Source organism: Cryphonectria parasitica (genome assembly GCF_011745365.1).
Source record: "Cryphonectria parasitica EP155 unplaced genomic scaffold M406scaffold_1, whole genome shotgun sequence".
Lineage (NCBI taxonomy): Eukaryota > Fungi > Ascomycota > Sordariomycetes > Diaporthales > Cryphonectriaceae > Cryphonectria > Cryphonectria parasitica.
In genome coordinates, this window is record NW_024468909.1 from 7233039 (window position 1) to 7248684 (window position 15646).

Consider the following 15646-nt stretch of genomic DNA (forward strand, 5'->3'; position numbering starts at 1 on the left):
CTATCTAGCATGACTGTCTCCCTGCGGGCCGAGTTCTCTATCAATCTTGAATCTTGAGATCTTTTTCGCTCGGCGCTCAGGCGGCCTCCATCTTCGTGTTTAGCCAGCTTGACAGATCACCCATGTCGTCGATGGCCTGAATCTCCGCCTTCAGATTGAGCACAAGCATAACCTGCAACTCCCGCACCTGCTCCAACTCCTCGTGGTCACTTTCAGCATCCTGTGCCTCTATAGACTGTAAGACTCTCTGTGCCGTTTTCCTATCGTTCGCCGTGAGACTGATGAGCGACTCGACTGCTCTGGGATGCCTCCGCGGCCTAGTACACCAGTGACCTTGTAATCCTGTCCGTGTGTCAGCGACGTCTTTTGGAGTAGTTGTTGTCCACAAAATAGCCTGACGCACCTCCTCCCACTATAGTTGGCGCTGTGGTGTCGTCATGCCGGAAAATGTCGTCCATCTTGACTCCTAGCCATTGCAAACCGGGAACTCGGACGTCTACCTCGTGGGACAGCCCTTTGCTGCCATATTTGTATGTGCGTAGGATGTCGACCCCGTGTGGATCGCAATCGACAACGCACAGTACGGGAATCAGTGGCCGTAGGGTGTGTATGAGATTTAGAAACTTCAACGTCGCCAGGTCTGCATATCCTTTACCCTTCTGGCGCTCAGCTTCGTGTTCTCACAACCTGGATCATGGACGATTACGTACGGTGACAATGATACCTTGACCGTGTATGCAATTTCGCCAATATCCAGAGGCGGCCAGTGTTCGAAACGTGGCCTTTGGAGTAGCAAAGTCAGAAAAGGGAATCATGTGTCGCGACAGTGCCAAGGGCACATACTTCTTTTTCGACCACCAAGATCCATCTTGTCGCAGCGAAGTCGATTTGCTGGATTGTGTTGATGGGGGGGATGAGATCGTCGTTGTCGTAGCCCAATGAATAGGACAGGACAGAACCGCCCACGGTGGTAAGACTTAGGGGACCTGTGATCAAGCCCTTGGAAGCAGCAGCCTGTTTTTGTTAGTGAAGCTCAGAAGCTTTCCAGGACTTTCCATGAACGCTTACAATGTTGAGCGCATTTCGGCTGACACCGAGGGTACAGGCAAGATCATCCACCAAGCGATCAACGATCGTCTGATTCTTGAAGAGGTCCGGATTCTGATAGTATATATTTCTGCAGCTTTGTCAGCCTCAACTCGGGCGGTGTCTCCGATTGATCACGCCGCAAACCTCTTGGTGATCAGCCGGCCGGAGGCGAGAGCCTCCCGAGACAACTCCATGATTCGCACCATTCTAGCTACAGGATCAACCAGGGTCAGGTTTCGGACTCAAGTGCAACTCAACTGCAACAGTAAGAGCCTAAAATGACGAAACTGACTGAACTTGATAGCCTCATTTACAGTCCTCCCTGGAAAGTTTAGTGCGCCGCATGGTTGCTGGGGTGCGGTCCTGCTTTTGTACGGGATGGACATGCTGTCGCCACTGTGGGCGAGGCAGTGAACCATGTCCTCGAAGATGCCATCGATCTTAGACAAGATGAGGCTTGCCGTGCTGGCGGACTCGGTATGTGGGACATGCAGGATTCTTGAAGACTGGGACGAGAAGGGTGGGCTTTCGGTCTGAATCTCAGGCATCCCACTGCCCACCGATGATGTCAGCGAGCTAGACATTGTGTTCCAAAAGGGGACTCTGGAGGATGTGAGGTCGGATGGCCAGCGTCCTCTAGATTGATTGGGGAGGATTTGGAGCCGAGTATCTCAACGAACGGGGGATGGCCTGGAGGTGTTGGGGCATGGCGAGGCTTGTGGCTCACCAAGGCACTTGCTATACTACCAAGAAGATGTAGGGGCACACATGTAGAGAAGGCACTTGCCCGATCAGTTTGTACCTGCCCCGACTCATTGTCATTAATCAGAATTTGTTGGGTGCTCTTTCCTGTTGCTGGTCGCACATCCAGACAGTCGTCCCCAAGAAATGCTCAGCTTACACCATGGGCGTGTAGCCAAGACAGTGCCTGCCACTGAACTTCCTACAGTAGTTGCCATGGAACCCTACCGTACTAAGTACCTGTTCCCTGTATGACGTTGTTCACGTTTTCGATGGCATCTCCTCCAACCCAAAGTTTTGCTTTTACCTCAACCATCACATCTAACAAGTGAGAGCCTACAGCACCAAGGGAAAACATCCATTTTCATCCTCATAATAAGGTATTTACTTTGCAGCTCAATTCCCAGGTCCCTCCTTTTCCTTGCAGCACCAATCCTGTCCCCCTGATTGACGCTAACAGCCCCCCCTCACCACCATCCAACACCTGGCAGCAACCGGGCACTATTTTATCACTAACAACAATACCAGCATCGAGCCACAACACACCAGATCAAGATGTCTTCTACCAATATCCCCACGTCCACTTCTGTCCTGGAGAGCGTTGTCATCAAGGCTCCGCTCTCCCATGTCTGGCACTTCATCAAGCTCCAGGACTTCAGCAAGTTCTGGTCCTCTCTGTCCAAGTCTGAGGTCGTCAAGGGTGCCAATGAGGAGACTGATGTCTTCAAGTGGACCTTTAAGGATGGCACCGTGTATGAGGTGAAGCAGGAGGAGCACAGCGTATGCCCTTGTCCCCTCATCCCATCCACCTACTAATTATATGCAACTCGCTGATACTGTTGAGCAACCAGTCCATCAACCACATGATCACCTACAGTGTCATCACCTCTTCTCCTGAGCTCACATATTCCAGTGTACTCAGCACTATCCGCTGCCACGCTGTCACTGCTGGCTCGCATAGTGAGAGTACCTATGTTGAGTGGAGCGCTAACTTCTCCAGTGATGCCAATGCTGGTGCGCTGCGCCCCCCCCCCCCCCTATGTCCGGAACTCAGCAGGCTTCTTTACTAACCTGGATATGACCATAGGCGTTATCTCTGATGCCAAGTACAAGCGCATTGAGGCTCTGCTGGATCTGGAGAAGGCTGCCACTAAGGCTTGAACAGCCTGCGGAATGCTCAGCAGTAGGGTCAGCACGGGTCACTGGCCACAAAAAAGGATGTGGTTTTCCAAACAGGAGAGTACTCCCTGGAGGCTGAAGTTATACGGGAAGATTGTGCCTGAGATTGGTCATTTCGAACCTGCTTAGTATCAGAATGAATAACAATCAATCGTCACATGCCAGCCTTCAGCAGATTTGGTGTATCCCGCAATGTTGAAGTCACCGACGTTCTGTCTGGAAATCTTTTACCTTTCTCCCCACACAAGTGATACATGAAGGGACACTAGATTGACAGCAGCTACCTGGCCTCAGCGCACAAGATGATGGCCTAGGAAATTTCAGTATTGACAAAAATGGCTCAGGCTGACTTTATAGCCATTACGAACTCGAACAATACTTTTTGTTCTTTTTCCTTTTTTTAAATTTTTTATTTTTTATTTAACGGTGCCTGTTGAGTGAAAAACAGTGCAAGATAAACATCAAGGCCAGTGAAGGGTCTTGTGGGCCACTTAAACAGGGGTTGCCTGTCTAGTCGCTCAAGTGCTAGTAGCATCCCTCGCACTGTATGTTTGGCACTGTATACCACCTGAAATTTTCTGATACTGCAACCTGCTTCCAGAGCACAGGCACGTTGCGACTGCACCAAGAAACATTCTTCTCCCAGCTTGTGCTCATCACAACCTCAACACCCTCACCAAGGCACAAAACGGTTGCAGCTTGGGCCCACATCATCAAGATGGCGCCAAATCTGAGCGAGGATGAGATCGATGACATGATCTACTTTGCCCGAGCAGGCGAGGCCTCAGATTTGAATGATGCCCTGACAACGTTGTCAGCCAGGGAAGGCGTCACACCTGCGCAAATCCTCCAGGCTGCCAAAGATGAGGGCAAGTCAACCTGTTTGCATATGGCAACGGGAAATGGAAACCTGGGTGAGTGTGTCTCTGTCTGGCTGTAATAATCCCTTGCCTGAGAGCGCTTAATTAACGTCCAGCCATAGAGATTGTCACAATTCTGGTACAGGCATTCTCAGACCAGCCCAAGGAGGAGAAACAGACTTTTCTAGATGCACCTAATGAGTTTGGCAACACGGGACTGCACTGGGCTGCGCTAGGAGGTCATCTCGACGTTGTCAAATTTCTGGTCGCAGAGGGTGCATCCCCTGCCCTAGCCAACGACAAGAACTACATTCCCCTAGACCTAGCCAGCTTCAGCGAGAAGATGAATGTGGTGGATTTCTTTCTATCCCAGATGGACAACCTTGAAAACCAGAATCAGGATGATGGGCTTGGCAGTGCGGCTGCTGCGGTGGACCTCGACGGAGATGAGAAGGATCAAATTGCAGACCAGAAGACGAAGACAGAGGAGGCAGAAGAGAGCAAGCCGAGCAACTCGTCATGACGAGGAGACGAACAACAAGGGGCCAAGCGGGCGCGCACACATTAGTCGCACACGGACGATCGCAACCCCGAGGCCACGAACGACGCCTCACTTTCCAAACAACTGGAGTATGGCTCGCCCCAATATTATGGTGGTTTTCGAATTCTCTATGGTACCCTGCCGATATGCGCATCTCTTGAGTGAGGCGGTAAGACCCTTTTACCAGTCCCATCGGCGATTGTCCGACATGTCGTTGGAAACACCACGCATTTCAGACGAATGAATCACAGACACTCGGGTTGCCGTTCACAAATCGAATCGACAACATGCCCGGCAGTCGAAACTGTTGAGATGCAATGCGGCAGCCGAACGAAATGCAGGGGCACCTTACTGGTGGATCAAGAAATCGGACAAGCAGATAAAGCAGGCCACGGCGCTTTTGAGCCCCGAACTTCCTTGGCTCTACTCATGGATCTTCAACTTCGATAGACGGAATCGGACGGTCTGCACTCGCGACCGATTCAGGGCTCGAGCCCTCCGACTCGCCAGAGTCTAGCCACTGGCCAAGACCCAGACCACCGTAAGCCTCGCCTCCAAGATCCATCTCCATCTCGCCCTCCATCTCGTCCTCCATCTCATCCACCTCGTTCATTTCGTCTCCATTTTCGCTGTCCATGGTTCCATCGAGACAGGTGCGGTAGTAGAAGGCAGCAAGACAATCATTGGCCACACCCAGAGAAGCGTAGTTAGATCGATCATGCTTGGTCAGCCAGTCTGCCACAATCCTGAATGAATTGGCCCGTTTCTTTTTCTCCAGTCGTTGCTGATGAGCTTCGCGGGCGGCTGCCTCCTCATCCGAGTCAAGCTTCCAGTCAGAGAAGCCAGAGGGGGTGCCGGAGAGCTCCGTCAACTCAGAAATCACACTCGCCACCGTGCTCTCGTAGTCCTTCATGGCTGGGTCATCGTCCGGGCCCCAGAACTTCATTGCCACTTCCTCGGGGACGGGCCAGCTCCTGATTCGCGGTTTCATGATCATAAGGAATCTGGCGTTCGGATCGCCGACCAGGACACAGTTGCCACCCATGCCTCGAGTAACCTGTTTCAGCTCGCTCAGAAGTCCTGTCATTGCCTTCAGGTGGAACTGCTGGTCTTCCTCCCACTTGTCGTAGGAAGCCTGTACGTCGACCAGCTTTGCATCCAAAACGTCTAGCTGAGGCGACACAACTGCATCAACCACGAGAGGGACACGTCCAAACCACAGTGCTGCCGTACTGACTTTAGACGGCTTCCCAGGATAACGCGCGGACGTAACGCCCGACATGGTCGTCTTCTTACCGTCACCGCCTTGAATTACCGTCGTTTTCCAGGTCTTGATGCCTCTGGCCTCTGTCTCAGTCCCATCTTCCACGGTTGGAATAATTTGAGGTTGAATACCGCCAAGCGGATCAGGGTTTTGCTGGGTATCAGCGGATTGCTTGCATGGCTGGAAGACAAAGTCAACCTTGCCACGCACCACACAGGTCAGCTCCCCCAGATTGTATCGCACCACACGATAGTGGTTACCAGAGAACGGAAGCTGGACGCCATTACTGCCGATACGGCCCACGGCATCTGCAGCCCACTCGGGTATGTCATCCCTCACGCGGCCAGCTTTGACAGTGTGGCCTCGGAGGCGATGCTGCTTGAGCGAGATGAATAGGGTGTTACGGATGGTGGAAAGCTCCAGGCGGATTGGGCTTACCACTCTGCGGATCGCTATGAACTCATAGAGCTTTCCGAGCGAGTTCGAGTCGGAACAAATGTCGACAGCACGGAAGTCTACATGGTCCTCGACCTGATCCAGGGCACGGAACATGGGCTCGTAGGGGAAGTTGGGCTGGCGCGCTGGGTGCTCGTCGCCCATGATGTGCATCTGGCGCTCGGCATGCAGGTTCACATGTCCGCGCTCGATGCCTCGCCAGATGCGCGCATTTCCTGTAATCATTCGCGTCAGCGCCATCGCTGGATCAGGTGCATGAGAACAATCATGTTGCCAGGCGGACTTACCTGGGACGTAGATGGCAGGGAATCGGAGGCGACTGGCCTCCTGGCTAGGAGTCACCTGAATCCAGGTGTACTCGCCCAGAACCTCGTCGTCACTCTTCGACTTGATGAGTTCATGACTTGCAACGATATGATCCAGATACAGGTCGCGCCGATGCGACTTGATGCCCTTGAACAGCCAGCTGTCGGTCTTTGGGAAATGACTGGGCTGTTCAAGTCGGGGTTGGTTGTAGAGGCCAGGGAAGTCAATAGATATGCTGGACGACTCGCTGCCATCGTCGGGCCTTTGCATTGGTATGTGCTGAACCATATGGGAGTTGGAAGACAGCTCAGAGCCGCCATCATATCCGCCCACCTCCGTCTGCTCGTCTGGAGTCTTCCATCAGCTCTATTGGCTTCCACCTGCAGCAATCTAGTGATCGACTCTCACCTTCCTCGTCGTAATACTCCTCAGAGTACTCGTCATAGTATTCATCGGCATAGTATTCATCGTCATACATGGTGCTGGAATTGCGAAGCTCATTGTCTAGGATCTCGTCGCCCTCCTGGCCCCGCGGTACCTGTCAGCCTGGTCGACAAAGGAACGCTTGTCGAGTTAAAGAACTGTACCTCTCCGTCGCCATCGCCGAAACCCATCTCATCTTCTACGTGGACTTCATCCTCAGCTGCCGCTTCGGTTCCATCAGAGATGTCCTCACCACTTGACTCGGACGATGAGGGGGATGGATGTCGGCGCATCCATTTCGGACGTAGTTCATCTGGCCACAAGCCGTTGACAGGCATCTTCGTGGCTTTGCCGATATTTTCGAAGTCAATCAAAGAAAGAGGTGCTTGGAAAGAAAGCAATACGTGATATTCCTGGGTGCTGCCAGTTTGTTGGAAGTTTGTGTTGTGCTGAGCGTGTAACAAGAGGGTGGAAGTTGTTGTGATGCGGGGCGCGTTTGAAAAGTTTGAGTGTCGAGAGTTGGAAACTTTGTAAACAACAGAGGCTGAGAGAAATTATGGCTAGCAGCATTCTATTATGTTCAAGTGAAGTTCTGGATGAAAGATTCACAGTTACAATCCACATGGTGTCTTACGAGTGGCTCTCATACGCAGTGCAACTCACCTGCCATTCACTTTTTTGGAGCAGTGAATTAGTGGATGACCTCATGTTTAATTTAATATGCTCGAACACTGGATTCTTTGGTCTAATTTGGCTATGTTGAAGCCAAATAGCTGTACCAGTTGCCTTGTATCACACCAAATCTAGGAGGAGCATCCCAACATAGCCAAAAAGGACGCTTTCTCAGCTTCACTGACCACTTTCCTTCCACCTGAAGTAAGCTTCCACTTGAGGTAGACGTGAGAATTGCGAAATACTTACAGATATGACTGCAATTATTTGACAAATTCAAGAGGGAGGAATCACTTCGATCTATTGTACAACCCTTTGTGCACACTTTCCAATAACACAGTGCATGCAATCTCCAAGTGTGTCCTCTTGGTTATTCGAAGCCATCACGCCTCAAATTATTGAGGTTTCTGTTGGGCAACTAGAACTAAAACACATATAAAAGTCTAGACATTCTAACGTCTACCATCTAGACGTTGCAGTTGTGCAATTTCCTGGGACTAAACCCTATGTATAGCATGACGGTGAAGACAGACGTGTGACTGTCCCGACTAGCAATAAACCATGGTCAAGTAGGAGTGAAGATGGATTGCTTCAGGACCTGACAAGCGACGCAAAAATCTGCAGCAGTCCAATTCTGACTCTGCCGGTCCGAAGGGAAGGCATGGCCGCTCAACAAATCTCAATCTGAAGTAAAAGACTACTTACACATGGTCCAGACATGTTGCATCCCAAGGTTATGTATGTGTCAACTCGTAAAAGACTGACTGTTTGGCTGCTTGAGTACTCGTGTGTGTACTTACTTGAATAGGACCTCTATTTAATTGATATTAGGTTTCATTAGATTGATTGAACAGGGGTAAAGAGTGGCTGAGGTCTGGCGATTCCACGATGCTTGGATTTTATTTTGGACGGCGTTAAGATCCATGGGTAGCCCGGGCCGTTCATAGAAGATATCCTTGACATCAAGAACGAGTCGCGCTGCCCATCTTGTGTCGGGGAAAGGTACCATAACATTCTTTTTATTCGTCTAGGATATGTTTCTAACGCCTTCGGCACGTGTGGCTCGAAACCTTGTTTTTTTCTCTCTTCTTCCAGGGGGCCACCCTTGCTTGTTAGACACGGTGCGGCGTAGCAGCGAACGTGTGTCGTCTTTTTAGACGCCGTGTCTCAGGAGTGCGTGATGAGTCTCCGCGGCGTTTTAGGCTCAGAGTGTCTGCTAGTAACAGCAGCTCCACCTATTTTTCAATACCGGCGGGATCGAATCTCGCAGTGGTTGACAGAATTTGTAATTTCTGAAAGACAGCCATGCAAACATGCTACTGCTTCAGTTCTCGAGCTTGTCACGAAGCGTCACATTGGAAATGATGGTGCGAGCAAAGTCCAATTGGTGTTGGCACGCTGCAGCCTTTCCTCGGGCACGAGCGCCGTCACACGGACGTCACATCTTCATCTGGATCCTTGCCTTCATGCACGTTCATTATCCGTACTGCCCGTTGTATCATACATCAGGCCAAGTGGGGCCCCATTGATACTTCTGTGCATACCTAACCTTTCAAATTCGCCTCTCCAGCCACGACATTCGCTATTCCAGCCTACTAACACCGACGGACTCCAACCTAATTTGAACCTCACCACCGACTCAGTTTTTGGGCGCAAGCAATGTTGATGAAAGCTGATCACCTCTAACCTTATTGACCCTCTTTCCACGTCCCTTGTTGTCTATACTTGATCAGCCCAGCATTTAGGCGAATGGCGTATACTGTGCGGGTCTCGCTGATGTGCTTATGATGAGGCAACGTCTGCCAGTAATAGCTAATAAATGGATCCTCGGACCAGTGAGCAAAAATCCTTTGCCAGGCGCACAGATTCGCTCACCCGTTACACCGACAAAGAAAATGCAACAACGAGCAAACTCATTCGGCGGCGTGCCTTCCCCACTGTGGCACTTCTTGGGTTGCTCGCCCTTATGACCTCGTCCTCTCTGGGCATCACAATCAGCGTTCTCGTCACTCGATTCGGTCTCAAGACGGGCCCAGCGGGTCCCGAGAGCCTCGCCGCCCGTATTCTCTTGTTCGGCGCCAGCTGCATGAGCGTGTCCTACGTTATTCTGCATGTCTATGCCTCTCGAGAGGAGTATGTTCGAAGCAAGGGCAACCCTCAGATAAACGGGTATCTGGCAGCGGCGGTAGCAATAGTGCTGTTACGGCTGATCGTGCCAGTCTGGGTTGGGGCAGTCGCACTGAATGTGATTGTCACAGCTGAGACGGGTTTCGATCCAGTGGGGGGTCTGAAAGGCAACGTGGTGTGGATACAGTTGGGCATTTGCTCAGCAGCCTTGTAAGCTAACGCACCCCCTATGTTTTTTGATTCTCGTCGGTCTCGCCGTAGCGTGACGTCTCAACCTTTTCAAATGTTTTACAGAACTCTAACAATGCTTCAGATTATCCACGATCGTCATCCTGGCGGTGATCGAGACCACGAACCAACCATTTGCAACGTCAGGTTTCTCCAAAAGAACGTTCATTCAGGGCACAGGCGAGCTACGAGATGGAAGAAGCACATTTGATCTCAGTGTCTCGAGGCAGGGTCACCGTGAAATCACTGAGAACACTAAGAATGTCAAGTTTTCAGACCGAGAGGGCCAGGATCTTGAGCGCTCATTCGACAGGTCCAGGATCAGCACGCCAGAGTCGCCCGACGCGGAGGCGCAGATTGCTAAGGAGCCTTTTACAAACCGTCCAGACAAGTCACAGAAATGGACGATGCTTCGACAAGATCACCTGCGGATTCAGCTCGTTCCCACACCACTCGACTCTGTCTTTGCGTCGCAAGACATTCCATCCGAACTCCAGGTTCCTTCCTGGAGAGATGAGGCTTATTTCGCTTGGCGTCCACCTGCAAGGGCCGCCTCGATTTACGCAAGGCAGGACCAAAGGATGTCAACAAGATCCAGTCTCAGCTACCACACTTTCAAACAGGATGAGTCTACAGAGACCGAGGAGCGAGTATCAAGGACGATAGAAGCATCAACACTCGACCAGCGTCCGCTTTCGTACCAGCGTCCGCTTTCGCGCTCTTTGAAGTCGCAGCAGGAGCCGCTTGTTGTCCCAATAACACCACCTGCAGTCCCTCCAGAAACCACAGAAATGCAGTCGACCCTAGCTCTGGAAGTACCACTGCAAAGTCCAAAGTTCGCTGCCAGCCCTGCACCCCCGAGCCGTGCAGATGTACTCGCGCAATTATCTAAGCGCGCAGCGGCTCGACGGCGGAACTCACTGCTAATGCGACAAGCTCATATGCTTGCTCAAACATCAGCCGAGGCGATCCCAGTCAAGTTCCAAGACCAGGACCAGACTCCTACGACCCAACAATCCACATCAGCTCTGGCCCCCGCCTCTGAGGTCTCACTGAACGCTCAGGTGACGGATAAAGGCGAGAAGGAGACACAGGTGTCGCAAGTGGTACCCGAAGACAGCAACAAAGACACTGCCGGGCTTGCAAGAAACTTCTCTCGACCTCGGGTGCGCCCTATTGACGGCGATGTCAGACCAGTCAGCTCAGATACCAAGAAGAGTGGAGTTGATGAGACCTCAACCCAAGAGCGGATGCGAGGCCGGGCTCGCAGCGCTACGAGACGACCTACCGAGGGAGAGCGTGAGCGCACTATCCCATTGTCTCTGCGTCCCCATTCAAATGGGGGGAGAGCCGATGGTGCGACTACGAAAATTGGCATACGACACGAGAACGACAGGCCAGGTTCACGGAACTATCAGAGACCGACAGCGAGGGTCCAGGAACCACGTCGTGCTCTACTTCTTCCTAATAGTGATGTCAAGTTAAAAGGATTGGGGCAAGGATCTAATAGAAGGTTACATGATAGAATTACAATGTGGCGGGATGGTCTCCAGGTCCAGGACCAGGAGACTGGAGAACAACCAGGTCCATCAATTTCTGATGATGGTATAAGTTAGGCTGCGTTGATAGAGGACAAGCCGGAAAAAAGAAATCGGATCTGGCAAGGGAGGAAAATCCACATGTCGATTAAGGGAAGTAGAACCTCTACTGAGGGTGAACTCAAATCCAAAAGGACATCTCTGAATATTATCCTGGAGCCTATGTGACTTGTCTCCCGAACAGTCTAAAGCCATTGAGGGCATTTGCAATAACTGTCCGATCATGTTTCATTAAGTAGACCATCTGCCCACCATTTCATTTTCATTGATACATCTTACTCAACCCTGCATCAAAGTAACAATAGTGGCACTGAGAATCTTGAACATTTCCGTGTACGAATAATTGTCTCAGTCCGTCTCGTGATGCGTGCATTGGGGTTCTGAGTATGACGATCAAATCGCAGAAAGGAAGAACAGGGTCTTACACAAGTGTAATCACATGTTCATCCTTTCGAAACCCTGTCTCGTCTTCAAATTTCTTGTGAAAATCTGCCCTATAGATGTGAATGGATCCGAGTTGTTATCGGTGCACGCTGCAATCTGCTCCGTCCCGCTCGCGTGGCCTCTTCACCATGACGTCTCTCTCTATGCCCCGAGGCCGATCTCTGACTTCGAATATGGCAGCCATGTGGTCCATTCTTCGTCGCTCTTTGGTCATGAGCGCTCACAGTCTCATTCCAGGACTCGAAGCAGTTCTTCAATCTGGCAGAGAACGATGGTTGGAACCAGTTTCTGTGAGTCGCACTCGGTCAGTAGAATAGTTAAGAAAGTGATAGTAGCGAATGCCAAAGTGGAAGGTTTCATGGCCCCTCAAAAGGGCTGGCGAGTAAGGGATAAGACGCTAGGTCATATCTCATGTAGGATACGGCACTGGGCGTCTTGGCATCGTCAAGGGGGCTTGAGGTCGCGTCGGCAGAGAAGTTGGCAAACCAGCACGTGAAGTACCCATTCGCCAAGACCGTTTATCATGCGAGATTTAAGGGGGCGAATCACACACCGTCAACGGCGGCAAAATAAGGTCTGATATAACCTTCTTTGCAGCGCCTGACCCGCGCGGCGGCGCGGCTAGACTTGGGTGTCATTCCCATCCTATTCTACATCGGGTAGGTCAAAATAACAACTTGTATCCGCCATCAGGATAGGTCTACAAAGATTGTAACGTCACCGGAGCCGTGTGGCCCTTCAGGCCGCGGTTCGTGTCCAGGTTCAAGAACATCTTCGGTATATAAACCAGCTATGAAGCCTGTATTCACCCTTCATGTCGTCCTCGTCACTCGACAACCCACTTTTGGCTCTCCTACAGTCTCGTTTTCTTGAATTCACTAAGACCAGTGTAAGAAGGTCACTATGGCTTCATACCTGCTTCTGACCGTTGCCACATTGCAGGGGGTGAGGGCGTGGGGCACACTTGGGCATGCGACGATTGCATACATTGCCCAGAACTACGTGACGGACGAAGTTGCGTCGTGGTGCGTCTATGATCAACGTGTATCTTCTGGCCAACATATCTTCTAGCAAACCGCTCACTTTTTCCTTTTGTGTTCAGGGCGCAAGGCATCCTTGATGACGACTCAGACTCGTACCTCGCGAATATTGCTTCGTGGGCTGATACTTACCGTGCGACGACTGCCGGCGCATGGTCAGCGCCATTCCACTTCATCGATGCCGAGGATGACCCTCCGAGTGACTGCAATGTCGATTACGAAAGGGACTGTACCACAGCAGGATGCTCTATCTCCGCCATCAGCAACTATACCTCGCGAGTCACCGAGTCGAGCATCGGAACCGAACAGATTGCCGAGGCCTTGAAGTTCATTGTCCACTTCGTGGGCGATATCACGCAGCCGCTTCACGACGAGGCTTACGAGGTCGGTGGTAACGATATCGCCGTTACGTACCAAGGTTTGTTCATTGTGATCCAAAGTGACCTCCTCGTATCGTCATGTGGAGAGATGTTCTAATCTGTACGGGAACAGGATACTCGGACAACCTGCACTCTGATTGGGACACGTACATGCCTGAGACCTTGGTGGGTGGCTACGCGCTGACCGATGCCAAGAGCTGGGCGACCGACTTAATCAAGGAGATCGATTCGGGTGATTACAAGGCCTTGGCCGCTGATTGGATCTCCGGAGACGACACCTCCGAGGTCATCGACACTGCCACGACCTGGGCAAGTGATGCAAATGCCTACGTCTGCACCGTCGTAATGCCAAACGGCGCAGCAGCCCTCGAGGATGCGAGCGACCTCTACCCTACATATTACGACAGTGTCATCCCCACGATCGAGCTTCAGATCGCCAAGGGCGGCTACCGACTCGGAAACTGGCTGAACTTGATTTACACCAACGACCTCAAGAAGCGTGAGAATGGCGACGTTTCGATCACGAAGAGGGAGGCGAGCACCCCATTTGCCCTGCCTGCAAACAAGCCCATGAGCAGGGCGCAGATGGCAAGGGCCGAGTCTGGCTACAAGTGCAACCACAGCAAGAGGGATGGCCACCACCATCATTAGATCTCGCGGAGATATCACCTTCCCGAGACTACTACAAGACGGGCCACGGACCCAAGGACAGACACAGTTATTCCTTCTGTAGGGATGGCGAGGAAAGAGGACGCGGCCCGAAATGTACTTAAAATGGTGAAAGTCTTCACTTATCATCGGGAAGAAGCTGCGCAATCTTATTCATCGTCTGTCGCCTTGACCATATCTTCTTTCCAATCACGTTGAACATCTTGTGCGAAACTATCATCTTGTAAGACCTTCCATGCGACGGAGGCCATGCCCTTGCCACACTCGATGGCTTGTTCAAAAGACTCGTCCGTACCAGCAGCCGCTGCAAAACCCTTGGTGTGGTTCCCTTGCCCGATTTGGGTATCTATACCAAAAGCACCGTGAAACCCGGGACACTCATAACAGACATCGCCCATGTCCGTGGACCCAGCCAGGAAGTCGCTTGGTTCTGATGGGTGTACCGTACCGGCGGGCATGGCATCGACGTAGGCAGCACACAATTTTTTGCTGGCTCGGACATCAGCATACGAGTTGAGTGTTTCTACCTCGAACTCGCAACCGGTCGCCAGTGCGGCCCCCTCGAAGCACTTGAGGACCCTCTGCCATAGGGCTTCTGCGTGGGCTTTGGTGTCGCTCCTAACGTAATACTCAACACAGCAGTGCGCTGGAATGACATTGGGCCGGTCACCTGCTTCCCTGAACACACCGTGAAGACGCTCGTATGGTCGTATTTGCTGCCGCAACATGGCGATGGCGTTGTATGAAAGGCACACGGCGTCCAACGCGTTCACCCCCTCCCAAGGAGCGATGGCGGCATGGGCCTCCTTGCCCGTGAAGGAGACGCGCTTCTTGACATTGGCCAACATAGGGACATAGGACACGCCGCGAACGGGGGAGGACAAACGATACCCGGGCCCCGGGTGGACCGTGAGGCATGCCGAGCAGTTCTTGTAGGCGCCGGCCTCGATGAGCTTCAGCTTGCCTCCACCGCCTTCCTCCGCAGGGGTGCCCAAGAGCCGCACTCGGCCCTGGACACCGGACTTTTCGAGGGCCGCAGCGACACCCAGAAAGGCAGCAAAACTTGCCGAAGCGATTCTAAAATCCTTGTACATCAGTGGATATATTGATGGTATGAGGATCCCGCTGCGGCACAGCGACCGTGCTTACAGGTTGTGACCGCATGCATGACCTATGCCGGGAAGGGCGTCATATTCAGCATTGAAAATGACTAGACGGCCTCCTTGCCCTCGTTCAGCACAGAAAGCAGTCTCAAGACCGAATGCATGCTGCTCGACGGCAAATCCCAGGCCTTCTAGGGCAGAGACGATGTTGTCGTGAGCCTGTCTCTCTTCATAGGCTAGCTCAGGAGCTGCGTGAATCTGAACAGGCCATAGTCAGGTTTAAGGAAGTTTACATGCGCTACTTATCCGGTCCACTCACCTTGTCGTTGATGTCTTTGATGTACTCGAGCTGGCCATCAATTGCGCCATGGATAAGGGCAGACCAATCTGAGCTGCCTCGCGACTCCATGACTGAAATTCAACACTTCTGAAATCTGTAGAAAGTATCGTATCGAAGTCCTGATTTTGATAGATGGAACCAAGCGAACAACATTACTATGGTACAGCCCTGATATCTGGAGGCAAA

At 51.9% G+C, this 15646-nt stretch overlaps 7 protein-coding genes across 7 annotated transcripts; 4 read left to right on the forward strand and 3 right to left on the reverse strand.

Annotated features, from left to right (window-relative positions):
• Positions 1-76: 76 nt before the first annotated feature.
• M406DRAFT_246259 (DNA topoisomerase IV, alpha subunit) lies at positions 77-1637 on the reverse strand (the record flags this gene model as incomplete). The annotated part of the gene is made up of 7 exons (XM_040916401.1): positions 77-333; positions 362-656; positions 711-782; positions 844-1014; positions 1069-1177; positions 1234-1296; positions 1378-1637. 7 exons carry the CDS (start codon positions 1635-1637, stop codon positions 77-79), a joined length of 1227 nt encoding a protein of 408 aa, XP_040782354.1.
• Positions 1638-2378: 741 nt separating this feature from the next.
• On the forward strand, positions 2379-3166 carry M406DRAFT_354841 (Bet v1-like protein). Its single transcript, XM_040923003.1, has 3 exons — positions 2379-2610; positions 2682-2844; positions 2918-3166. The coding sequence occupies exons 1-3, from the start codon at positions 2386-2388 to the stop codon at positions 2989-2991; spliced, it is 462 nt and encodes a 153-aa protein (XP_040782355.1). The 5' UTR covers positions 2379-2385; the 3' UTR covers positions 2992-3166.
• A 561-nt stretch (positions 3167-3727) lies between these two features.
• On the forward strand, positions 3728-4392 carry M406DRAFT_336837 (ankyrin; the record flags this gene model as incomplete). The annotated part of the gene is made up of 2 exons (XM_040921189.1): positions 3728-3923; positions 3992-4392. 2 exons carry the CDS (start codon positions 3728-3730, stop codon positions 4390-4392), a joined length of 597 nt encoding a protein of 198 aa, XP_040782356.1.
• An 85-nt stretch (positions 4393-4477) lies between these two features.
• Positions 4478-5166, reverse strand: M406DRAFT_354842 (uncharacterized protein). The gene has a single exon (XM_040923004.1). The coding sequence runs from the start codon at positions 5045-5047 to the stop codon at positions 4838-4840; it is 210 nt and encodes a 69-aa protein (XP_040782357.1). The 5' UTR covers positions 5048-5166; the 3' UTR covers positions 4478-4837.
• Positions 5167-9350: 4184 nt separating this feature from the next.
• M406DRAFT_67701 (uncharacterized protein) lies at positions 9351-11502 on the forward strand (the record flags this gene model as incomplete). The annotated part of the gene is made up of 2 exons (XM_040925084.1): positions 9351-9868; positions 9972-11502. The coding sequence occupies 2 exons, from the start codon at positions 9351-9353 to the stop codon at positions 11500-11502; spliced, it is 2049 nt and encodes a 682-aa protein (XP_040782358.1).
• A 1263-nt stretch (positions 11503-12765) lies between these two features.
• On the forward strand, positions 12766-14478 carry M406DRAFT_354844 (putative nuclease S1 precursor). The gene is made up of 4 exons (XM_040923005.1): positions 12766-12953; positions 13031-13386; positions 13461-14274; positions 14371-14478. Exons 1-3 carry the CDS (start codon positions 12832-12834, stop codon positions 13997-13999), a joined length of 1017 nt encoding a protein of 338 aa, XP_040782359.1. The 5' UTR covers positions 12766-12831; the 3' UTR covers positions 14000-14274; positions 14371-14478.
• A 62-nt stretch (positions 14479-14540) lies between these two features.
• On the reverse strand, positions 14541-15529 carry M406DRAFT_326781 (Zn-dependent exopeptidase; the record flags this gene model as incomplete). Its single annotated transcript, XM_040920126.1, has 4 exons — positions 14541-14635; positions 14706-15094; positions 15167-15378; positions 15440-15529. The coding sequence occupies 4 exons, from the start codon at positions 15527-15529 to the stop codon at positions 14541-14543; spliced, it is 786 nt and encodes a 261-aa protein (XP_040782360.1).
• Positions 15530-15646: the final 117 nt, after the last annotated feature.